The sequence below is a fragment of the Schistocerca nitens genome, chromosome 3 (genome assembly GCF_023898315.1).
Source record: "Schistocerca nitens isolate TAMUIC-IGC-003100 chromosome 3, iqSchNite1.1, whole genome shotgun sequence".
Lineage (NCBI taxonomy): Eukaryota > Metazoa > Arthropoda > Insecta > Orthoptera > Acrididae > Schistocerca > Schistocerca nitens.
In genome coordinates, this window is record NC_064616.1 from 611609205 (window position 1) to 611633887 (window position 24683).

At 43.5% G+C, this 24683-nt stretch overlaps 1 protein-coding gene across 1 annotated transcript in view; it reads right to left on the bottom strand.

Moving 5' to 3' along the window:
- Positions 1-24683, bottom strand: part of LOC126249359 (sine oculis-binding protein homolog) — a 296311-nt gene that overhangs the window by 16792 nt on the left and 254836 nt on the right. Inside the window, exon 3 of the mRNA XM_049951012.1 lies at positions 21825-22017. Coding sequence (XP_049806969.1) covers positions 21825-22017 — 193 coding nt within the window. The remainder of the gene's footprint in view (positions 1-21824; positions 22018-24683) is intronic.

Consider the following 24683-nt stretch of genomic DNA (forward strand, 5'->3'; position numbering starts at 1 on the left):
TGTGGAGTATGAGCAAACGATGAATGTTTGGCAGGAGTTCAGCACCCGTTATTTAGGGGATATGCTAAATTATATGTGAACACCTACTTGCAGAAAATTTTGCGAAATTCCGGAGTGTATGCGTGGGTACATTCTCTTTGGATCCTACCTCCCATGACACCGTGACGGGTTTAGTGGGAAGCAATGTTAAGGAGAACACGTGTCAGCATCAAAATGTTGACCAATGTTGATGTGCTGCTTTTCTTCGAACGCGGGATTCGTGGGGACTTTGCCAGTGCATGCACAGGTATGCAAACGCTAATGACCCGCGAATGAGTGAACAAGACAATTTAAGTTAGCTCCTTTACTTGGATGTAAACAACTTCTACTGGCGCGCCATGCAACAGTCTGTCGTTTGGGTGGTGTCGATGGACGTCTGAAGAGGAAAGCGCCAGATTTAAAGAGAGGATCTATGATGTAGCTGCTGATTCTGATGAGGGATTGGTTCTGGAGGCAGAACTGATATATCCTGCCGACGTGCATGCTGCGCCCAGCGCCTTGGTTCAAATGGTTCAAATGGCTCTGAGCACTATGGGACTTAACTTTTGAGGTCATCAGTCCCCTAGAACTTAGAAATACTTAAATCTAACTAACCCAAGGACATCACACACATCCATGCCCGAGGCAGGATTCGTACCTGCGACCGTAGCGGTTGCGCGGTTCCAGACTGTAGCGCCTAGAACCGCTCGGCCACTCCGGCCGCCAGCCGGTCACCGTGTCCAGACGGCCTAGTTCCGTGATGTAACTTGTTAGAATCACCAGCATTGTTGGTTGAATGATTTCGTTGACGTAAACACCAAACAGAGGACTCCCGTGCTATGTGATTTTGAAAGAGATTTTTACAAATTAATGAACAATGAATTCAATTTTCGGAAAAACCATGGAAAATGTTAGAGAATACCGCGAAATTCATTTAGTTTACGGTGGATGGGGGTGGGGGGAGCGGGGTTCGGCGCAAGAGATGACATCGCCAAACCAAATTTCAAGCAGGTCACCATCTTAAATATAGAACTAGTCGCTTTGGAGATGGCCAAAGTTTTAGTGCAGTTCACGAAGCCTGTCCATATCGGTATGCGTGTTCTGGGCCTCTCCAAACTCTACATGTACGGGTTACACTATCAGTTTGCGAAGCCAGACTTCACCGTTCCCAAGTTACTTTATATGGGTACAGATAGTTTCATCTACTGGGTGAATGGCTACGATCCTTGTAAAGTAATTAAGTACTGTCCTGAAGAACTCGACACGTCTGGGTATGTGGCCGATAATCCTTACGGAATAAAGCCACAAAACAAGAAAGTCATCGGCTTGATGAAAGATGAGGCGAATCGTTTGCAGATTGTGGGATATGTGAGGCTCAGGTCGAAAATGTACGCATACACACAGATACAGGTGCCACCCAGAGGTAGCTAGGGATGTGCGTCATGCATGGCCATCATGATCAAGGATTACAAGTAATGCCTCCTCGAGGGTGCTGGCGCTGGTCCATGAATGGTGAGCCAGGAAGTTATTCAGTTATGATGCCATGAGGTAAATGCCGCACTGCAGTTGAAAGTCGGTCTGAAACATCATGACGACAAACAATTCATCTGTGCGAACAGAATTTGGCCCTTGCCATACTCACACTACACACTGAGTGATGCAATGTGTTGCTGTTTATTAACTTGTAAATAGTGGTTGTTTATGTGCATTTCGTATATGTTTGAAAAATATAGAGAGATTGATCAGTGATTAAAATATTAATTATGTATATAGAATGATTAGAAAGAAAATGATGTAAATGTAGTGTTTAAGTTTTTAGTATATCAGATAGTATCAGAAAAAATATAGCTTTGTAAATAAAGCAATGTGTGTATGCTATATAAATAGCTTTGCAAATTACTGTACATATGGAACAAACAGCTTCATAAATAAACCAACAAAAAAATCGTTAATTGAAAAATCAAACAATTAATTTAACTCGTTGCAAAAAAAGTTTATTAATTCATTGTTAATTAATTTGTTATATATTTGTTATTATTTCTAAAGTCTTTCACTATAGAATTACTGTTTCTAGTAATTTGTTTATACCAAACTTGTATGTCTCCCTATGATGTATAAATCTCGAATGAAGAAGAAGATGAAGTAGTTATAAAGGTTGAGGAAGGGAAGGTGGAGCTTGAATCTAACTGGTTCATGGGACAGAGGGGATGGAGACGTTTCGTGCAGTTTCAATGTGCTCCCATTGGCTGGAAGATTAGAGTGGTTTCCTGCCAATTTTATACCATACAAGACCATGTGACTGGTATTAAGTTACATCATGAGTTTGAATATAAGTAATTGAATTGTCTAAGGTGTGTGGGTAGCACAGGCGTTCCATTGGGTTACCTTGAAAAATTACTGGTGATCCCCTGGGGGAAGGGCAGTGTGGGGTGACCTTGAATATGGCTACCTCAAGTGTGTAACCTGAGACTGGGAGTGTAACCTGATACCCCCTTATTGTATATGTGACCTTGAGATAAGATCATTATGTGGGGTCGTGAGAACCTTGCACTCCTACTGTCCATACCTTGTCTAGCAGTAAGAAACCAGTTATAACCAGTATACGTCCAAGAGCCTGGACTACACAACAACTATGCTGCACAATGAATGTTGGCACGTGCTGTGTTACCATGCTACAGTGATGAGAAATGGGACAGCATTAAAAAAAGTACATCAATCTGTTGAAAAACCCTATAGTAGTCTGTATATCTCGATAAGTGGAAAACGTCCCGATTATTTATCATTATGACAAAATATTTGCCTCTTTGCATAATATCGTTTGTCAAAAACCTTGATTCGATATTTAAAACTGTACATGAAATAAGCTCTCCAGACAAAATATTTGTTATCTCCTTAAAAGAACACAGTGGTCGCTATGGATCGAGTTGGATGTGCTCCATTTGTTGGTGCATTAAAACCATATGTCCAACACGCCTATAATGAAAATTGCATGACTTGCAGCCAAGTAACATGGTGTAAGAACAGTGGCCGTTAAATTAAAGGGGACAGGGACCCGAGGCGAGGGTTACACCTTATCACTGAGAGTCGGTTTCAAACCCGACAGCAACTGCTACCGTCAGCGAAGGAAGGCCCATTTGAATCAGCTTCCGAGCGAACATTGCGCAGGGAACTGTATGCAAGGGATCTTTGTAGTCAACAGCTCAGTGATAGGTTTAAACTGCGGTGTGTGAAGGATGTAGTTCAGGCCGGAGGTGGTTCTGTGATGTTTTGAGGGGTCTCTTACATCTGTCAAATAGAATTATACTATTGAACAGTCGAGCCATAAAGCAACCGAAAATAAAGAAATTTAAAATTAACACCCTATCACTAATCCATTTTGATATATCTTACTGTAATGCGGACAATTACAACCACATGCCAAAATTCCTCAAATTTAGCTTGCGCTGGAATGCCTCTTAAAAACAATTTATTGTGGTAATTAGCATGCTGTCTTCATGAGTGAAGTAATTCATTGGACAACATAATAACCACTAAAAGGCATTAATTCATATATTACCACGAGCAAACAGCATCATTCCAACATGTAGTAATGACTTTGAACATGAAAAATAAATAAACCCAAATGTATATTTATGTTAAAAATTAAACTGTACTAGTTAAATGTTACAGAAAAATGTGACCTACACCCCAACCATAAGACCAAAAATGGGCAGCTATACCGACTGAAGCTCAAATACTCACCTGCGGACGCGGAGAATACTCACAAACCGACAGCGCACAATGCGTCTTTTATCCAAAAGCTTTGTCCAACCATAAAGAAGGCAAATGTTTGACAAACCCAACAAATTAAACTTGGATGTGGATACGAATAGTATAAGTTTCAAGCTCTATTTCTTTCTCAAAGTGTGCGTTTATCTATGAGGAAATATTGCCCAACAAAAATTATGAAAGGTTCCGGGCAGATCTAATGAAAATACCATATTTGTGTAAAGACTGGCTACTAGCAGCAGATGTAGAGATTATTAGTTTGTGCGGATCTACGACTGACAAGTGGAATTATCGCTGTCGTACAAATACTCACGACAAACAATACGTGGGTTAAGGAGTTGCAACTGCAACATACTCTGTGTTGTAGGAAAGGTGGGCAGCTAGCTTCAGTTAATTGGTAGATTACTGGAAAACTAAATTTTTTTAGGAAAGAGGTTACTGTCAAAGCACTTACAGTGCGTGAAATCTGTATTATGTCGATATAAAAAGAGACAGTCAACATTCAAAAGACGGGCAAGCCCATGCCCACTTGATAAAGATTACAAACGCTGAAGAATTGGCCAAACTAGCGTCTTCTGTATGATTTCCTTTACAGATGCACTCCACTTTCCGTGAAATTACAAACGCTGAAGAATTGGCCAAACTAGCGTCTTCTGTATGATTTCCTTTACAGATGCACTCCACTTTCCGTGAACCCTTGCAATAAACCGGTCTTCCACTCTACTTTCCGTACCATAGTTTTAACACACCCATTCTTTTTCCCGTAGCTTCTTAGTATTATCCACTCTGTAAACGATGTCAGTTTCAAGACGTCCACCACTATTCGACTAATCGGATACTCTATTCCAGGCATTAACCTGCATTTATCAGGAGCTTTCATTTACGCTGAGGTGATAGCAGTCATGAGGTAGCGGTTCAAGTGGCTCTGAGCACTATGGGACTTAACAGCTATGGTCATCAGCCCCCTAGAACTTAGAACTACTTAAACCTAACTAACCTAAGGACATCACACAACACTCAGTCATCACGAGGCAAAGAAAATCCCTGACCCCGCCGGGAATCGAACCCGGGAACCCGGGCGTGGGAAGCGAGAACGCTACCTCACGACCACGAGCTGCGGACATGAGGCAGCGATATGCACATATGCAGATGGTGGTAATATAATAATAAAAGGGCAGTTCATTGGAAGAGCTGTCATTTGTACTTAGGTGATTCATGTGAAAACGTGATATGGTCGCACGACAGGAATTAACAAACTTTGAACGCAGAACTGTGGTTGACCCTAGACGCATGGGACATTCCATTTTGGAAATCGTTAGGTAATTCAATATTCAGAGATCCACAGCGTCAAAAGTGCATTACCTCTCACCACGGACAACGTAGTGCCCAACTGGCTTCACTTAACGACAGAGAGTAGTGGCGTTTTTGTAGAGTTATCAGTACTAATAGACAAGAAACATTGCGTGAAATAACCGCAGAAATCAATGTGGGACCTACGATGGACGTATCAGTTAGGACAGTGCGGCGAAACTTTGCATTAATGGACTACGTCAGCAGACGACCGATGCGAGTGCCTTTGCTAACAGCACGACGTCGTCTGCAGCACCTGTCCTGGACTTTTGACTATATCGGTTGGACCCTAGGCGACTGGGAAACTGTGGCCTGGTCAGATGAGTCACGATTTCAATTGGTAACAGCTGACGGTAAGGTTCGAGTGTGGCGCAGAACCCACGAAGTCATGGACCAAAGTTGTCAACAAGGCACTGTGCAAGCTGGTATTGGCTCCATAATAGTGTGGGCTGTGTTTACATGGAATGGACTTGGTGCTCTGGTCCAGTTGAACCGATCATTAACCATATGCAGTCGCTCATGGACTGCATGTTTCCAAACAACAATGGAATTTTTATGGGTGACAATGCGCCATGTCACAATATAATAACTGTTTGCTATTTGTTTGAAGATCATTGTGGACATTTAGTGTGAATGATTTGGCCACCCAGATTGCCCGACATAAATCTCATCGAACAATTATGGGATTTAATTGAGAGGTCAGTTCGTACACAAAATACTGCACCGGCAACACTTACGCAATTATGGACGACTATAGAGGTAGCATGGCTCAATATTTCGGCAGGAGATATCCAACGACTTGTTGAGTCCATGTCATGTCGAGTTGCTGCACTTCACCGGACAAAAGGAGGTCCGACACGATATTAGGAGGTATCCCATGACTTTTCTCAACTCAAAGTACTTCACTAAGTGTAAATTACGTCAAAGTCTTTCTGCATTTCTTTCCGATCGTCCAAGGACGATACTTTCCTGCAGATAAGAGCGTAATTAGTTAGCTGTCTGATGACCCTATACATAGTTGATCTATATGCTTATTCTTTGTCTCTAGAAAGCAGAAAGAAGCAGGAAGATGCATTGTAGGCGTCCGAAGTTAGCATAAAAACGGTGCAAGGTTGGAACACTACAACTGAAGTAATTATTGCATATTCTTTGACATAAATGCAGTTAAAGTCAGATATGAGAATTATTAATTAGTCTTAGGAGATAAAGCAATTGAATTCCGAGTGGTGTGGCGATGATGATTAAGGCTACCCAAATCTGGCTGAGGGTAGTAGTGTTTTGTAGTCATCGCTCTTGTAAATTTATCCGTCTTACACCACCACAGCCGGCCGGGGTGGCCGATCGGTTCTAGGCGCTACAGTCTGGAACCGTGCGACCGCTACGGTCACAGTTTCGAATCCTGCCTCAGGCATGGGTGTGTGTGATGTCCTTAGGTTAGTTCTAAGTTCTAGGGGACTGATGACCTTAGAAGTTAAGTGCCGTAGTGCTCAGAGCCATTTGAAGCATTTGAACACCACCACAACTTCCATTCGTCTTAATTATTGGAAAACTGGGAGTGTGTTTCTCTTATGCACAATCTAGTAAAAATAGACAGGCTGTTTCAGACATTAATGTACTGTACTAAGAAATGAACAGTCGAGATGCATAGTACGTGATTATGCTCCGCGAGAGCTTACGTATGTTTACCCCATAGTCACACTGTGTGTGTGTGTGTGTGTGTGTGACGGAATTCCTAATGGACCAAACTGCTGAGGTCATCGGTACCTAGACTTTGGTTCAAATGGCTCTGAGCACTATGGGACTCAACTGCTGAGGTCATTAGTCCCCTAGAACTTAGAACTAGTTAAACCTAACTAACCTAAGGACATCACAAACATCCATGCCCGAGGCAGGATTCGAACCTGCGACCGTAGCGGTCTTGCGGTTCGAGACTGCAGCGCCTTTAACCGCACGGCCACTTCGGCCGGCTACCTAGACTTTCAAACTACTTAAACTAGCTTATGCTAAGAACAACACACACACACACGCATGCCCGAGGGAGGACTCGAACCTCCGGCGGGAGAGGCCGCGCAATCGTGACATGGCGCCTCTAACCGCACGGTCATTCCACGTGGATCAGGCGACTGTCCTAACGTGGTGCACGTTCTTTCATACCTACAGTTAAGATGGGTGAAGGCTGGTTATGAAGCCACGCTTCCATATCCTCGTACGCCGCTTGTTCAAAGTTGAAGTGCTGACCTTTGCCAGCCGTCTATACGGGGCGAAAGACATGTTAGTCGTAAGGCGGTAAGTTACTACTGCAAGGCTATGATCTATCCACATGTCCCGTCAGAAAGAAGGCAGTGTGTCCTGTGCTGCATTGTCAGTGCGCGGACTTGCTTTATAGTGAAGGAAAATCACACTGCCTTTAATGGTTCTGTATAGTGTCGCATTAGTGTTGAGCGTTGTTTGTTGTCCCGCCGAGCATCCACTACAACATCACAAATTCCTGAATATCGAAGAACAGGCTCCTCGTGACCGTTGGTCAAAGCAGGGCTTTTTCGCTTGGGTGAATGGGGTTATCTACATTTCCGACGTATTCCTTTCTTTGGCGGTTTGGAATAGCAACATTGTTTCACCCATAACCACAATGTGCTCTAAGATTTCCCTCCTCTCCTCTCCTTCTGGTACCGGAGTAGATATTGCAGGAGCATACCCACGCGCAAGTCTCTCTGCTCGTTACGAATGTGTCGGGGTATTCCTGCAGCACGAATTTTCCAATATCCCAGTTATTGGCACTGCAACTTATGTATGGATCCCGTGTGTGAGGAAGTTAAGTGCGGCCTTCCGCATCTTACCTTGCAACATTCAAACGGCATTCTGTCGTCGGTCTGCACCGCCTAATGGTTAATTACTTCCTAATGCCGTCCGCAAACATCGTAACCTCGTGACGTCACGATCATTGTGATGTCATTCTAAACTAATAATAATAGTTTTTATTGTAATTTTTTATTATTAAGTTATGGTAGATGGAAAGAAATAACCCTTGGCAAAACTTCAAGAAGATGAAGTAAGGATTTTCGAAGTTATTGTATGATGAGCGGAAATGTCAAACGTTCTAAGTGCATTCTTTTTACAAAACGAGTTTGTAGTGCTGTTGTTTTCTCGTTACTCCGCTGAATGACCCTAGACTTGTTTATACTTATTGCAAGTACCAAATCACGGAGATAATGTTTCAAATATTAATTTCTAGAAGTCGCATGATCTTTGTGTCAAACAGTGCTTCCTTCTGAAATTTCAAGTTCCATGCGTGAGGGTCTCCTCCATTTAGTTCATGCAGAGTTCATGTTGCAAGTTGAGTGCATGTAAGCTATTGTTTGTACCAGTAAAACATCTTTTTAATGGAAGGAGATAATATGGGTTCCAAAAACAGTACACGGGTTGGAGAAGTTAACAGGCATGTGTGCCTGGAAAATATTATGAAAAGAGAAAGAGTTAATGAAAAGAGAAAGAGTTAACTAAAGGTATGAACTCATTCCTTGTAATTACAATGCGTAGAGCTGACTTCCTTGATTTTAGAACAGCTGCTGAGACACTGCTGTCAATGCAGACGTGTAAGATACCTAAATGCAGTATGAACAAAGCGTCTCATACTCATCCACAGCTATTAAAAATTCTTACTCTGTAAACGGAAGAAAGGAAAACAGACACTGTTCGGTATTCAAAAAAAGGAAGATGGTACTTCATCTAAAAGACAGGGCATATCGTTCAGTTTCAAAACAGAAACATTTGTTGGCTATGCTGCCATTTCTTCCTCAACACAACAATAAACTTCACAACATCTGATTGCAAGAATGGAGTTCTGTGACAAACAGAAGTCAGTAATGAAAATTTTTAAATTTAATATTATTATGCTCTTTTAAGAAATGTAGAAGATATGAGAAATTGTTGATTACAGTTCTACTAGCTAAAAAATTACTGCTGTCTTTTGTACTTGTACTATCACAAACGAAACTTAGTACCTCACTATTGATGGCAGCTGAAACCAAATCTTTCTTATTGCCACTTGACATCAGTAAGTTCCTGGGATGGCACTATCTTAATAAATTATTAATTTTCTAATTTGTCTTATTACTTTTTGCGATGATGAAATGAGCAGCATGATTCTGTGGTATCAGAGTACCATCTCAATTTCTGGATAAAAATAAGTCATGCACAAAAAATAACTATATTGTTTTTTTTGACTCTCCTGGCAAATGTGACAACTTAGAACTTTTGACATTTCCACTCTTCATAAGTTTCCTGGTGTTTCTATGACCAACGTACACCTACGTTAGAAAGTTGAAATTTGGTAAAAACATGTAATCTGACATATTAAACACTTTCACTAGGTTTATTGTCCTCATTTTACCATCTTAAATGAGTGAATTAAGGAAAATCAAGTTATTCACAAAGTTTAATGGAATCCGTGCAGATCAAATACCTTTCTGATTTGGACCTACGATTTAGAAATTCTAATTTATTATAGAGTCAATGAATTTACAATGTGGTGTGGCTTTTGAATATTGTAACTTCAACTGACCTCTCAGAGTATTGAGAATTTGCACAATATGTTTAAAAAGTTCTATTCATTTTATCTCGCTAGATAGCGTGATACTTTTTATTATGCTTCTCTGAAGAAAAGATCCCTTTTCCATAAAATCTTATCTGATTTCTGCAAAGTTCCAAATGGGAACGCAGTGATGAAATGTAGTGGTCAAATGGGGAAAGATTACTAGAGGCTGTCGCGGACAAGAGTTGTTCAGAGCAAGGTGTTCTCCCTACCCATGAACGTGATTGTCCCAGTGGACCTCCTTGTGACAGAGACCCAGTACGGAAGTTTAAGCAAAGTCTCTCAGAGAATAGGGGCATTATATCCCCTAATTACCGAAAAATCAAAAGTATCGATCATCTGTGGTCGGGAGATCATCAGAATGGTTCAAATGGCTCTAAGCACTATGGGACTTAACATCTGAGGTCATCAGTCCCCTAGACTTAGAACTATTTAAACCTATCTAACCTAAAGACATCACACACATCCAAGCCCGAGACAAGATTCGAACCTGCGACTGTAGCAGCATCGCAGTTCCGGACTGAAGCGCCTAGAACCGTTCGGCGACATCGTCCGGCGATCTTCCGAATGTTCATACTCCCAGTAATAGTCTATGCAAGCGTTATCTGGGGTAATACCATGAAAAACGTCTCCAAATGCTGCAAACCCTCGAGAATACGGCACTTAGAAGGGTTAGAAGTACTCGAAAGATTTAGGAAGCTCACACAATTCAACACGCAGATAAGAGGGTCTGGCAACTCATTGTTTCGCCAACTAGGCAGACTCTATGATACCGGAGACCACCACAGACGCTCAGTGGCTTCACTTAACATAATACTCGTATAAGACTCCAAAGACAAAAGGAGAAAGTCGACAGATAAATCGTACTCATGATGACACACCAGCATCGAGAAGGTATAAAGAAAATTTTAAATTTTGCAAGACCGATAGCAATAAATGTCAAAAGTGAAAATTGCACACCAGCCCAAACCCAAAAGAAGAATTCTACCGGTCAGTGGAGGATTCGTGTATTTACCGACACAGTGTCAACATCTCTCCACGTTCTGTCTCGGATATGTTACAATTTTTCTGAAGTTTGGATGTGACTTTTTCGGAACTATGTTTTAATAACCAAGTTAGTCATTGCGAACCTTTTATTTGGTTGTCTTTCGTAATGACGTCTGCATTAAATAGCGCATGGCAAGTAGAGTGATTAGTGATTGATGTACTCCAATTGGGGCATGAAACTTAAATGCTGGAACTTGACCGTCAGTGACTCACTAGGTAACTTTTCTGAGGTACATAAGAAGTAACGTCTGCGTTCACTGAAAGACTACTGCTAGGAACGATCATAAGTGTTATTAAAACTTTAAAACAATCAGAAATTTGGTCGTAGTAAATATGAAACAATCGACTGAATTCTATAATCGCTCTTTATCACAGAAATGTAGCAAAAACCATTTAGTAGACTGTAGTACTTCCTTTCCTAGTGTGAACTTATATTGTAGAGCTGCTGCGACAAAGAAGCTACAGTTTTCAGACGTGACACTTAAAAGGACCTTACAGTAGGAAGCCAAGTGCGGAAACTGTTCTTTCCGGTATTTTGATGTGTCACTGACGGCCGTATATGCTGCCACTGCAAACTGGAAAGCAAGAGTAAATGCCGTAAGAGGACAACCAGACAACTATGAACAACAATAAGCAGAACTGGACAAAGACACATTCAGTCAACTTTCAGTATCATAAAAGACAGTTATATGCCGTCAAGATCGTATCTCCGCGCGGAGCTACGTAAGCCACTCCGAACGAGGACACACCAATTGAACACACTTTAAACATAAAAACAGTGAGGTGGTCATAGTAAATTTATCATACACGGCTTGCATTTAAGTTCTGGTTGTACGCAGCGCAATAGTTCCTGGAAATTCACACAATCTGTGCAGTTCCGTCACATCGCCAGCTCGGATACGCTGCCATTTAGCGGACGAATGAAAAATATTTTTGGCGTTACCGGCTTTGTCTACGTTTCACTTGAATGATCCTTATAATCACGTGCAATGTATATCTGTCTTCATTATCGTTTATGAACGTCAATATCGCGATTCCATACTTTGTTAGACGATCGCAGTAGTTATTCCGTCAAGGGCCTCTGCTGGAAGACTTATAAGACTGTTAGTTTATTGTGAGTGTAGTGGAAATTTTGGTTCTTCAACCAGTGGCGGTCGAGAGTGAATGAACTATAATGCTAAGAGGACCCCGACGGATCATTTCCATGGACTGCAACGGCAGACTCTGGTAGCGTTTATCACCTACACAAGGGTTGTTCGACGTAACGCTTCTCAGGTGGATTCACAAGTAATTGTCAGAGAGAGCTAAGTCCATTGTCCAGATAAGCTTGGTGATTGGGGCCCCATCTTCCGGAACAGACGTTGTCGAGATTTTGCAGTCAACTATACAGGCATATGACGACGTTCCATTACACATCAGCCACGTAATTTGTCGCAAATACTCCGGAAGAAGAGGTAGATAATTCTGCAGGAACACAGGATACGTACCTCCGTCTAGCCAAGCAATGTACAATGATTTAACGTGCGTTAGCACACCGCGCAAAGAAATTATAACAAAGAAAAGAAGAACGTAGTAGAACAAATTAGAAAGTGGGCCTCAGAATCAGTTACATTAAGAGAAAAATAATGTATATCTAACAAATAAAAAAAGAAAAAGGTAAAAACTGAGAATAAACCACAGAACCAGTTAATGAATTTTGGACAGGTTGGTTCAAATGGCTCTAAGCACTATGGGACTTAGCATCTGAGGTCATCAGTCCCCTAGACTTAGAACTACTTAAACCTAACTAACCTAAGGACATCACACACATCCATGCCCGAGGCAGGATTCGAACCTGCGACCGTAGCAACAGCGCGGTTCCGGACTGAAGCACCTAGAACCGCTCGGCCACAGAGGCCGGCAACTTTGGACAGGATGTAAGTGCCTCCAGGGCTTAAAATGCGGCTGTGCAAAAACTACAAGACGTACAGAAAACAGACACTTATATGTGGGTAGAGCAACTCTCCAACTTTTTCATTCCAGTTGCAAGGGCTCAATATGGCCACCACATGTGACGCGGCAAACATCAGTACGTCAGATCCATGCTGTACATGTTCCAGCACGGCGTAGTTGATACCAGCCACCGTATTAATTATCTGTCTTTGCAACTCTTCCAAATTAAATGGCAGCGGAGAAAGGAACACACAGCCTTAGATATAGTACCATACGAAGAAAGCACGTGGAGTTTGGTGACCGTGGGGGCCACTGAAGGAGAGGAGTGTCGTGATGGGAAACACGTCCAATCCAACGCTGAAGCATGAATGTCTGAAAGAAAGTCTGGTGAAGCACAGTGTTGTCTCCACTAATTTGCTGCGCTTATTGCCTAAGCCACAGCTGCTGTGTCTCCAGGTAAATGGAACCAGTCAGAGTTTTCTCCACAAAGAAAAATCGTCCACAAATCTTGAAGAGGAAATGACATAAAAGACATTAACTTAAAATTAACCACGAATAAACTGCTATGTAAAACCGTCTTGCTTCTGCAGCCACTGCCAGTCCTAAGTAGTCAGCGCACGTAACGACCGGTGTTGTTTTACATGAAGACGATTGCGTAGAATACGACAAACAGTTGACTGCGGTGCCTGTATTTTTCTGCTAACATGTGTCGTCGATTTCATCGGGTTCCTGACGAATGATTCCCGCACACGCTTTGCCTTTTGTACCGACGGTCTCGGCCGGCCTGTCTTCTTCGCACCACATAACAGCCAGTCTCACAGAATGTGCCGTACAACTCTTCCATTGCTTTGTCTGTCGGAACTTTTGTCTAACATATGGTATGAAATCGCCCCTGCACCGTCACAACTGACTTACTTTCAGCGGATTCAAAGAGAAAGAAAAAAAAAAAAAACACAGATATTGCACTGTTACACGCTATGTTCTGACACACCTGTCCCATAGTGGTGCGTTCTGAAAACTACGCCAATGAGCGATTACGAATCGAAACTTTGATAGATGTTCTATCTACTGATATGTGTCATTTTTCTGTGTATCTTCCAATTTTCGTACAGTCGTCTCCAGAAGCTCAAGCGTTTAGGATCCCTATCAGGTCGGATTGAGGGAACACATAGAAGCAATTCAGAGGCGGGCTGCTAGATTTATTACTGGTAAGTTTGATCATCACGCGAGTGTTACGGAAATGCTTAAGGAACTCGGGTGGGAGTCTCTAGAGGAAAGGAGGCATTCTTTTCGTGAATCGCTACTGAGGAAATTTAGAGAACCAGCATTTGAGGCTGACTGCAGTACAATTTTACTGCCGCCAACTTACATTTCGCGGAAAGACCACAAAGATAAGATAAGAGAGATTAGGGCTCGTACAGAGGCATATAGGCAGTCATTTTTCCCTCGTTCTGTTTGGGAGTGGAACAAGGAGAGAAGATGCTAGTTGTGGTACGAGGTACCCTCCGCCACGCACCGTATGGTGGATTGCGGAGTATGTATGTAGGTGTAGATGTAGAAGTCTCAGAGGCACTTATCAATAACCCTGCATTTAGGGCAGTTACAGGCGAAGACTAGTCTGACAGCAAAATAAATAGGGTAGTGATAATGGCCTAAGCTGCTTCTGGTAAACTGAAAAAGGTTTTCGGCACAAAGCATCCACAGTTTCTGAAAAGGAAACCTCCCGCCGGAAGTTCGAGTCCTCCCTCGGCCATGGGTGTGTGTTGTTCTTAGCATAAGTTAGTTTAAGTAGTGTGTAAGTCTAGGGACCGACGACCTAAGCAGTTTGGTCCCTTAGGAATTCACACACATTTTTGAAAAAGAAAGTTTACAGTCAGTGAGCATTCACAGTTTTCACTTGAAACATGGAGTCTTAGTACGACAGACTCTAAAAACTTAAGATTACCCAGCAAGCAACAGAGAGACACGGTAAGAACTACCAGGGGAAAAAGTAAAAAGAACAAACAGATCAGGAAACATACTGAAGTTGAGGCCATAGTTATGACAGTAATAAAAATGAAATGATGGTGGGTGGCATATGTACACAGGGATGGAAGGTAGATGGGCAAACTAAGGTCTTTGCTGGATTGAAATACGGTTAGATGATATTTAGAAAACATGCAGCAAGAACATAGATGCATATAGCTCAAGACCATAATGCGTGGGAAGTCTTGAGGAGACGATTACCCAGCAGTGGCTATCAAATGACTGATGATGATGATGATGAATACTCGAAACGAATATATTGTCCGCGATGGTGACTGGTACGTTTCCCGTGCTTTTCCAGATAATCGCAAATATTTTGTATGCAATTAAGGTTGGGTGATTTAGGGGGATAGTCGAGGAGCGATACGTTGCTTGAGTATTCGTCAAACCAGGTACGTATGCATGCAGCCCCGTGAACACAGTTATCGTCATCTTGCAAGACGGGGGTGTCCGCAGCAAACTCATCTTAAATTTATAGAAGTAAGGGGAACCATTGGTCACTGAGAATGTTAAAAATAAACATCCTGGTTCATGCTCACGATAGCCGTAACAAACCATTGTACGAAAAACACCAATCCACCCAAAAAAAAGCAGCTAATCACTTCCAGCCTGAACTACGCCATCCACTCACTGCAGGTGAAACGCCACATCGGGCTATCACTGTGCTCGACTCTTACATTATTTGAAAAGAGGCAGATCGTAAGTTGTCGAATCATACTACACGCCCCCACTCAGATATTGTCCAGTTTGTGTCTTGTTTGGCCCACTGAAGAAGTACAGTTTTATATGCCTGTGAAAAATGGCCGTCTGCAAGGTACTGGTCGCCAAATATCTATTGCATTTAGTTTCGTTCGCAATGTTCATTCAGAAACTGGTTGAGCTGGACCTGTGTTCATTGACAGCAGCAATACTTGTCAAGTTCAAAACAGACTGACATTAACAAGGAGTGAAACTGGTCTCCAATCCATGTCGGTTGCTGTATTTTTACGATCACTGTTGTTATGCTGTGTTACGTGACTGTGAGTTGTAATAAAAACCTGTCCATACTAATAGACATACATAGAAAGAAGGATCCTTTATTGTATGATTATATTACAGCGGAACAAACACTGGTAGCAGTTACTTCTGTAAAATATCTGGGAGTATGCGTGCGGAACGATTTGAAGTGGAATGATCATATAAAATTAATTGTTGGTAAGGCGGGTGCCAGGTTGAGATTCATTGGGAGAGTCCTTAGAAAATGTAGTCCGTCAACAAAGGAGGTGGCTTACAAAACACTCGTTCGACCTCTACTTGAGTATTGCTCATCAGTGTGGGATCCGTACCAGGTCGGGTTGACAGAGAAGATAGAGAAGATCCAAAGCAGAGCGGCGCGTTTCGTCACAGGGTTATTTGGTAAGCGTGATAGCGTTACGGAGATGTTTAGCGAACTCAAGTGGCAGACTCTGCAAGAGAGGCGCTCTGCATTGCGGTGTAGCTTGCTCGCCAGGTTTCGAGAGGGTGCGTTTCTGGATGAGGTATCGAATATATTGCTTCCCCCTACTTATACCTCCCGAGGAGATCACGAATGTAAAATTAGAGAGATTCGAGCGCGCACGGAGGCTTTCCGGCAGTCGTTCTACCCGCGAGCCATACGCGACTGGAACAGGAAATGGAGGTAATGACAGTGGCACGCAAAGTGCCCTCCGCCACACACCGTTGGGTGGCTTGCGGAATATGAATGTAGATGTAGATGAAATTTCTTACAACTATGACATTTACAATCGTAGCTGCAATGGTCGTCTAAAACTTTCGAATACAGCATGTGCTAAGCCTAGTTGCCCTCAGCATCCAGTGTGTCTTTCGACCCAACAATTCCATCCACGAACGACTTCTTTGCATCACACAATTTATTGCATATTAATTAAATAAACTAAAGTCTACCAATTTTTCTCACTTGATGTCGAAATACCTTTTCACTGGGTATGGAATTTAGGACCGCTCTTCAAGCTACAAATCCGTACACTCCCAGTTAACTACACTATATGATAGAACGTATTTGGACGCCCACAGTGGACAACAGGCCAACGGCCTTGCCGCAGTGGTAACACTAGTTCCCGTCAGATCACCAGAGATAAGCGTTGTTGTGCTTGGGTAGTACTTGGATGGCCCAATGTCCGAGGTCTGCCGAGTGGTATTGGCAAGTCGGTTGCACTCAGCCTTTGTGAGGGCAGTTGAGTAGCTACTTGACTGAGAAGTAGCGACACTGGTCAAGAAAACTGACACCGGCCAGGAGAGCAGTGTGTTGATCACATACCCCATCATATCCGCATCCGGTGACGCCTAAGGGCTGAGAGTGACAGGGCGGCCGATCGGTACCCCGGGAGAGCAGTGTGCTGATGACATACCCCACCATATCCGCATCCGGTGACGCCTAAGGGCTGAGAGCGACAGGGCGGCCGACCGGTGCCGTTGGGCCTTCAAGGCCTGTTTGGACGGTGTTTGTTTGTTTACAGTTGACGTTAATATGGGGTGCGTCCACCCCTCGCCTTTATGATGGCTTGAACTGTGCTGGGGACACAGTAAGTGAGGTTTCTGAATGTCTGCTGAGGAATGACTGCCCATTCTCTCTTAAGAGCCTGCAGTAGAGAAGGTAGTGATGTTGGACGCTGAGGTCTAGAGCGAAGTCGATGTTCTTAATCCTCCCAGAGGTGTTCCATTCGGTTGATGTCGGAACTCTGGGCAGGCAAGTCCATTTTTGGCGTGTTATCGTCCATAAACCATTGCCTCAAAAGTTTTGCTTTATGACAAGATACATTGTCATGCTGATACAGACAATCATCGCCTCTGAAATGTTCCTCTACTGTACATACTACTGTAAAATGTCTTCATACTCTTCCTGATTTAGCATTTTCTTCAGCACGCCCTAAATACGATAAACACCATCATACCATAACACCATCTCCTCTGTACTTCACTGTTAGCATTATACATTATAGCAGGCAAAGTTCTCCAAGCATTAGCCGAATCCAAACACTTCGATAGGACTGCCACATGGTGCAGTGTGATTCATCATTCCAGGTTACTCGTTTCCAGTGGCGTCGCTCTTTACAACATCTCAAGCATCGCTTAGCATAGACTACAGATACCTGTGCGTAATGAGGAGCTGATCGATCATTGTGCCCCGTTCTTTTTAACTCTCTACACACATTCGTTGTGCTAGCAGTACTTTTGGTAGCACTGCTCCTCAATACCTGTCAATCAGAACACGAGGTCTATGTGGTTTTGGTTTGGCTGTGGGTGTTCCTTCGCGTTTAAACTTGACAAACATTCCACCAACAGTCGACTTAAGAAGTTTTAAAAGGGTAAATATGTCCATAATTGTATCTCTTATGCAGGAGACATGAGGTAAGGGTCTCCAGTTACTTTTGGTCATACTGTACATGTCTGACATTATAGCATATTTCCTTCTTCACCGTCCTACATCTGTTACAATCAACCATACCTGCTCCTGCATTTCATGCCACTGCAAGTAGGCCTCAACAGTCTATCTTGTCCCCCTTCACTTACATCCTGTACACTGCAGACATTCCGACACCCCCCCCCCCCCCCCCCTCACCTATCTCCTGTAATATGCTGATGACACCACTTACCTACATAGCTACTCACTGCACCCTCCAACTCTCCCATGCCTTCCCCCTACATTCTTTGCATCTCCTGTTTGAGTGATGTAATATGTGACAGCTACAAGGAAATTCCTTGGTAGCGTTACTGTCGTCCTGACTGCCAACTCTCCATTTACAGTCAGCCCTTCCCTCTAACACAGAAAAGTACTTAGGACTAAACCTCGACAGAAAAATAACATGGAACTCATACCTTCATACCATCCAATACAAACCCGAAACTGACCAAAACAATGGGTGGCTGGTTGGTTGATTTGGGGAGGGGACCAAACAGCGAGGTCATCTGTCCCATCGTATTAGGGAAGGATGGTGAAGCAAGTCGGCTGTGCCCTTTCAAAGAAACCATCCTGGCATTTGCTTGAAGCTAGACCAGAACGACTACGAGGCCACACCAGGGGTGAACAACTTTCTACCATCATCCTCAACTACAAAACTCATCTGCCCCATCCTAAATTACGATAATGTTGTCTGGGTCTCTACCTCCTCTAAAAGCTTGAAATTCTGGAAAGAAGTGCATGCCACCTCACTTTCCCCATCTGCATACCTTCGACTCACGTCCTACACCAACTCATCCACTTCCCACACCTTCTTCTCTTCCCACAGCACCCTTGGATCCAATAAATCAACCATAAAATCCAGTCCCAGCACGCAGTATCCGACCCACTAAGCAGCAATATAAATGCTTGCCGTGTCACTACATCCAGATTACTCTTTTCATGGACTTTCACGCCTTATCCATCCTTTTGCACTCTCCAACGATGAAATCCGTTCAGAGATATGCTCTTCTACCCAACTGTGATCACTATGCTCCAGCCGTGCTGAGTGGGCGGAGTGGCCGCGTGGTTTGAGGCGCCATGTCACGGATTGCGCGGCCTCTCCCGCCGGAGTTTCGATTCCTCCCTCGGGCATGGGTGTGTGTATGTTGTTCTTAGGATAATTTAGTTTAAGTTAGTTTAAGTAGTGTGTAAGTCTAGGGACCGATGAATTAAGCAGTTTGGTCCCTTAGGAAATCACACACATTTGAACATTTTAACAATGCTCCACCTCACGTCATCCTACTATTTCCTTCTCCTTCTCTTTCTCCACTTCACTTACTTTTAGTCACTACCTCCAATTCCACAGGGCCCCATAGTCATACTCATCGTTCCACTTCCATCGAGACCGTGATGACACTCCTGCACACCACCATTACAGTATAACGCCTTTATCATCGGTGAACATATTTCCACTGCGATATAAAATAATCTAGTTTAAGTTAGTTTAAGTAGTGTGTAAGTCTAGGGACCGATGAATTAAGCAGTTTGGTCCCTTAGGAAATCACACACATTTGAACATTTTAACAATGCTCCACCTCACGTCATCCTACTATTTCCTTCTCCTTCTCTTTCTCCACTTCACTTACTTTTAGTCACTACCTCCAATTCCACAGGGCCCCATAGTCATACTCATCGTTCCACTTCCATCGAGACCGTGATGACACTCCTGCACACCACCATTACAGTATAACGCCTTTATCATCGGTGAACATATTTCCACTGCGATATAAAATAATCTAAAAAGGGTTAAAAAGCTATACTAGTAATAAAAATTCTGCCAAGTGTAGTGCAGCAACTCGACGTGGCATGGATTCAAGAAATCGTTGGAAGTCCCCTGCAGAAATATTGAGCCATGCTGCCTGTATAGCCGTCCACAACCGCGCTAGTGTTGCCGGTACAGGATTTTGTACAAGAACTCTCGATTATGTCCCATAAACGTTCGATGGGATTCATGTCACACGATCTGGGTGGCCAAATCATTCGCTCGAATTTTCCAGAATGTACTTTGAGCCAATCGCGAACAATTGTGGCCCTGTGGCATGGCGTATTGTCATCCATAAAAATTCTATCATTATTTGGGAACAAATGGTCTCCGGGTAGCCGAACATAACAAACTTCCGTCAGTGATGGGGTCAGTTGGGTCAGAGGACCAATTCCATTCCAAGTAAACACAGCCCACATCATTATGGAGCCACCACAAGCTTGCACAGTGCCTTGTTGACCACTTGGGCCCATGGCTTCGCGGGGTTTGCGCTACACTCCAACCTTACCATCACCTCTAACGAACTGATATTGGGACTCGTGTGACCAGGCCACGGTTTTTAAGTCGCCCAGAGTCCAATCGACACAGTCACGAGCCCAGGAGGGGCGCCTTAGGCGATATCGTGCTGTTAGCAAAGGCACTTGCGTCGGTCGTCTGCTGCCATAGATCAATAATGCAAAACTTCGCCCCACTGTCCTAACGGATACGTTCGTCTACGTCACACATTGATTTCTGAGGTTATTTCAAGCAATGTTGCTTGTCTGTTAGCACTGACAACTCTACGGTAAAACGCCGCTGCTCTCGGTGGTTAAGTGAAGACCGGCAGCCACTGCTTTGTTCGCGGTGAGAGCTGATGCCTAAAATTTGATATTCTCGACATACTCTTGGCACTGTGTGATGTGTCGACAGAAGTGCCGACACAGTGTGTTTGAGGAGACCGAAATGCACGCTATAAGCTCACGAAGGATGGCGTGAGGTCTGAAACAGGATACGTAATGAATGCTATAAAGAAAAGTACGTAGCTTCTGGAATACTTAACTTTAATCCATCCTTGTGGTACATCGCTCTTGACGATACAAGTGAGACTCTTTAGATACAAGCTAATTGCGCCTTGCTAGGTCGTAGCCATTGACTTAGCTGAAGGCTATTCTAACTATCTGCTCTGCAAATGAGCGAGGCTTCGTCAGTGTGCATCGCTAGCTACGTCGTCCGTACAACTGGGGCGAGTGCTAGTCCGTCTCTCGAGACCTGCCGTGTGGTGGCGCTCGGTCTGCGATCACTGACAGTGGCGACACGCGGGTCCGACATGTACTAATGGACCGCGGCCGATTTAAAGCTACCACCTAGCAAGTGTGGTGTCTGGCTGTGACACCACACTGTGGATCTCAGAGTATTGAAAATGGAAGACACGCCAAATGCGCTGACCCTTTATAACTTGCGTACGTGTTAATACTACCATTCGCTATGTGCTTATCGCTGTCCTATGACTTTTCTCACCAGAGTGTGTCATTGCTTCACTGCAATGACTTAACGAAAGCAGTGAGGGATCGTATCACCCGCTGGTACTTCATCTAAAGCGCTCCCATGCGACTAGTGTGCTATTTTAAGGGGGCGAAGAATAGTTTTAGGGTGAATTCGTGTCATCGTCGCCCAACACACTGTCCAATCTACTCATGCTGCAAACTCCCTAATAGATACGGATGTCTATGACAGGAGCGCAGTTTTGATACCAGAGGCAGTACGGGTTCCGCCGGCGGCAGCGACGGCGGCGGCGGCGGTGGCGGCGGGGGCGGCGTCACGGTGGCCTCGGCGTCTGCGGGGCTGGCGGTGGAGGCGTCTGCGTCGGAGCAGGATGGGGGTGGCGTGGGCGAGGCGGAGGCGGAGGCTGCAGGGGGGCGGCAGTCGCGCAGCCACAGGTCGGGTGTGATGAGCGCGCCCGACGAGCCCGCCCCCGCGACCGCACCCGCCGCCGCCGGGTGCAGCTGCAGGTGCGCCTGCGCCTCCTTGCAGAAGATGTTCATCTTGTACTGGTTCAGGCACTTGTCACTGCAACACACCACATAAAGACGCAGTTACTCGCCGAGCTCGAGTAAATCGTTCAAATGGCTCTAAGCACTGTGGGACTTAATATCTGAGGTCATCAGTCCCATAGACTTAGAACTACTTAAACCTAACTAACCTAAGGACATCACACACATCCATGACCGAGGCAGGATTCGAACCTGCGACCTTAGCAGCAGTGCGGTTCCGGAGTGAAGCGCCTAGAACCGCTCGGTCATAGCGGCCGGCTAACTCGAGTAAAGATCTCAAAGTAAGATAGCACAAGGCCTGGATGTGCAGGGTTTACTTTTAACAAACTATGATTCTTAATAACAGTGTTACTAATTTGGCAAAATTGTTGTTAACCTGCTTTGGATTGTACTGTCAATGCACGGTCTGGCACGACGTGCAAAACTGTACTCGATCACTATGTGTTGCACACATGCGGGCTGAGGCTTGACCTGTCTCGACTTTGTTCGGTCCTACTCTGAAGTACTCGGTACAACGCAATACTTCATTTAGCATTGCGGTGTGGCATTTTTCGGTTGGCACGACATTTTTCAGTCCAACAGAAACGTGGTGTCATAGCTGTTTCACTATTTGTTTATTGTATAAGGGAAGTTGACGGGTCCAGTGTCTGTTTGCACAAAAAGTGGTAGTTCTATGATTCGTCGTCACAAGCCTTTAAAAGATGAAAGAAAAGAGGGGTGAGAACTCTCAATATCCATGATGCAGTGGCGTAATCGGCAGGTACCGCAAATTTGCTATGGAACGACTTTACAACGCCACGCAGAAAAAAATTTAAAGATTTAGTTGATGATGCAGAACACTACAAAGCTCGACAGACGGGGTTCATTGTTTTGTAAATCGGGAAGAACCTTGTGCTACATCTGCAAGCATGGTTTCTGAAGTGGCGCGCATTATTTAACTGTCAGCTGCAACAGGTTTTGATAGGACTGAACGAAGAACACGAAGACTTTATACATTACTGCAAAGTACGATGATTAAGTCAAGGGTCATTCCTGAAACGTTTTTTGATTTGAAACATGCTATTGCTGAGTGTATGAAGGGAAAAGAAAATCAGGAACGAAAATTAGAAAATCCAAAATAGATTGCAGACCTTGCGTTTCAGATGGACCTGATTACACACTGCTCACAGTGAGAAACTGCAAGGTGAGAAACAACTTACTTCTGATTTAATGGGAATTAATTTAAAAACATAAGAGGATTATGGAAGGCACGAATTTTGACAAGAAATGCCGACCATTTCCCTAACCTAACTGGCGTTAAAGGAAACGAGAGCTTACAAGAATTCTTTGTGGTCTTGAAAAAATTACAAAGATAGTTTTCTAAACGTTTTGAGGACTTCGTCAATATTCATCTGTTTGAGAGCTGTTTTCGAGACCGTCTGTCATTTCAGTTCAAAGCACCTGTGCGCTTATGCAAATGGAACAGACAGATCTGCCATGTAATTTACGTTTAAAAGGCAAATTGTTTTACGCTAAAACTGTCCAGAAGATCTACGTTATTTTCTTCGGGATGAGTTTCCATGTCTACATAAGAGATTGCAAACATAATAAAATATTTCAACATATATACGTTAAATACTTTTAACGATTATGAAACGAAATAAGTCACGATTACGTTGCAACCTGAGTGCGAAAATCTGTGAAATAGGCTGCATCTATCTGTCCGTATTCCCACATTTTGACGAGACAGAAATTATACTACGTCTCTGTGCACCAAAAATAATGAAATAATACTGAAAATTTGTTTTAACTAAGTTTTCATCGGAACAATATTTCATCAGAACTGTTGTGCACAGCGACTGTCGGATATTTCAAAAAGGGAAAAGGAATTCAGGAATCAGTCGCAAATTCAATCTCTATTTTTATTGCACATCTAGATTACAGCTATTGAATAGCTGTCTTCAGTGAGTTTAAATCGAATCATATAGGGTCAGATAAAATCAGAATCAGGTCATGTACGTCTTAATGTCGTATGGTCCCCATTTGATAACACAAACTTGACGAGTCTAAATTACTCGATTTAAAGCGAAATCTGTGTGGGTCCTAGAAAATGCGGTCCTCATGGATTGCAGCCAACATGAGGGGATGAAAGGTGGCTAAAGGAGAAATCACCGAAAAAAATCGGATGGGTCACTCGACTGCTCTATCAAGAAACCATTACCTTCTCATAGCAAATTAAAAAAACGCTCTCAAAAATTTCACATAAAAGAACCGAATCGTACTCAGGGGACTAGGAAGCATATTGTTTGAGTGAAGCCGGAATAGACTATCAAACAACTTCATGACACGAATGAGATTAATTAATGACGGTTAATTTAAACAGGGTGGTCAGAAACTGCCTGAAAAACGTGTAGGGTGCTGAAGGGTAGGTTGTGTTGAGAACTAACTGTTACGAAAAAAATATCGATACGTTGCGCCGTTTCCGATTCAATTAGTCGGTTAGTTGCGCCTGTAAATTCAAGCACCTGCCAGAGATGGTGCTGCCCAAAGTGTTTTTCGTTTGGTTTCCTAAAACCGAACGAGAGAGCGGTACGCAAATTGGACATGGGGCGATAGTAAGGATCGAACCAGAGCCAGTAGCTGAGTAACCTTGTGTATTATCATATACGCTGTGAGAACAACTGATAATAATTGTATCTGACA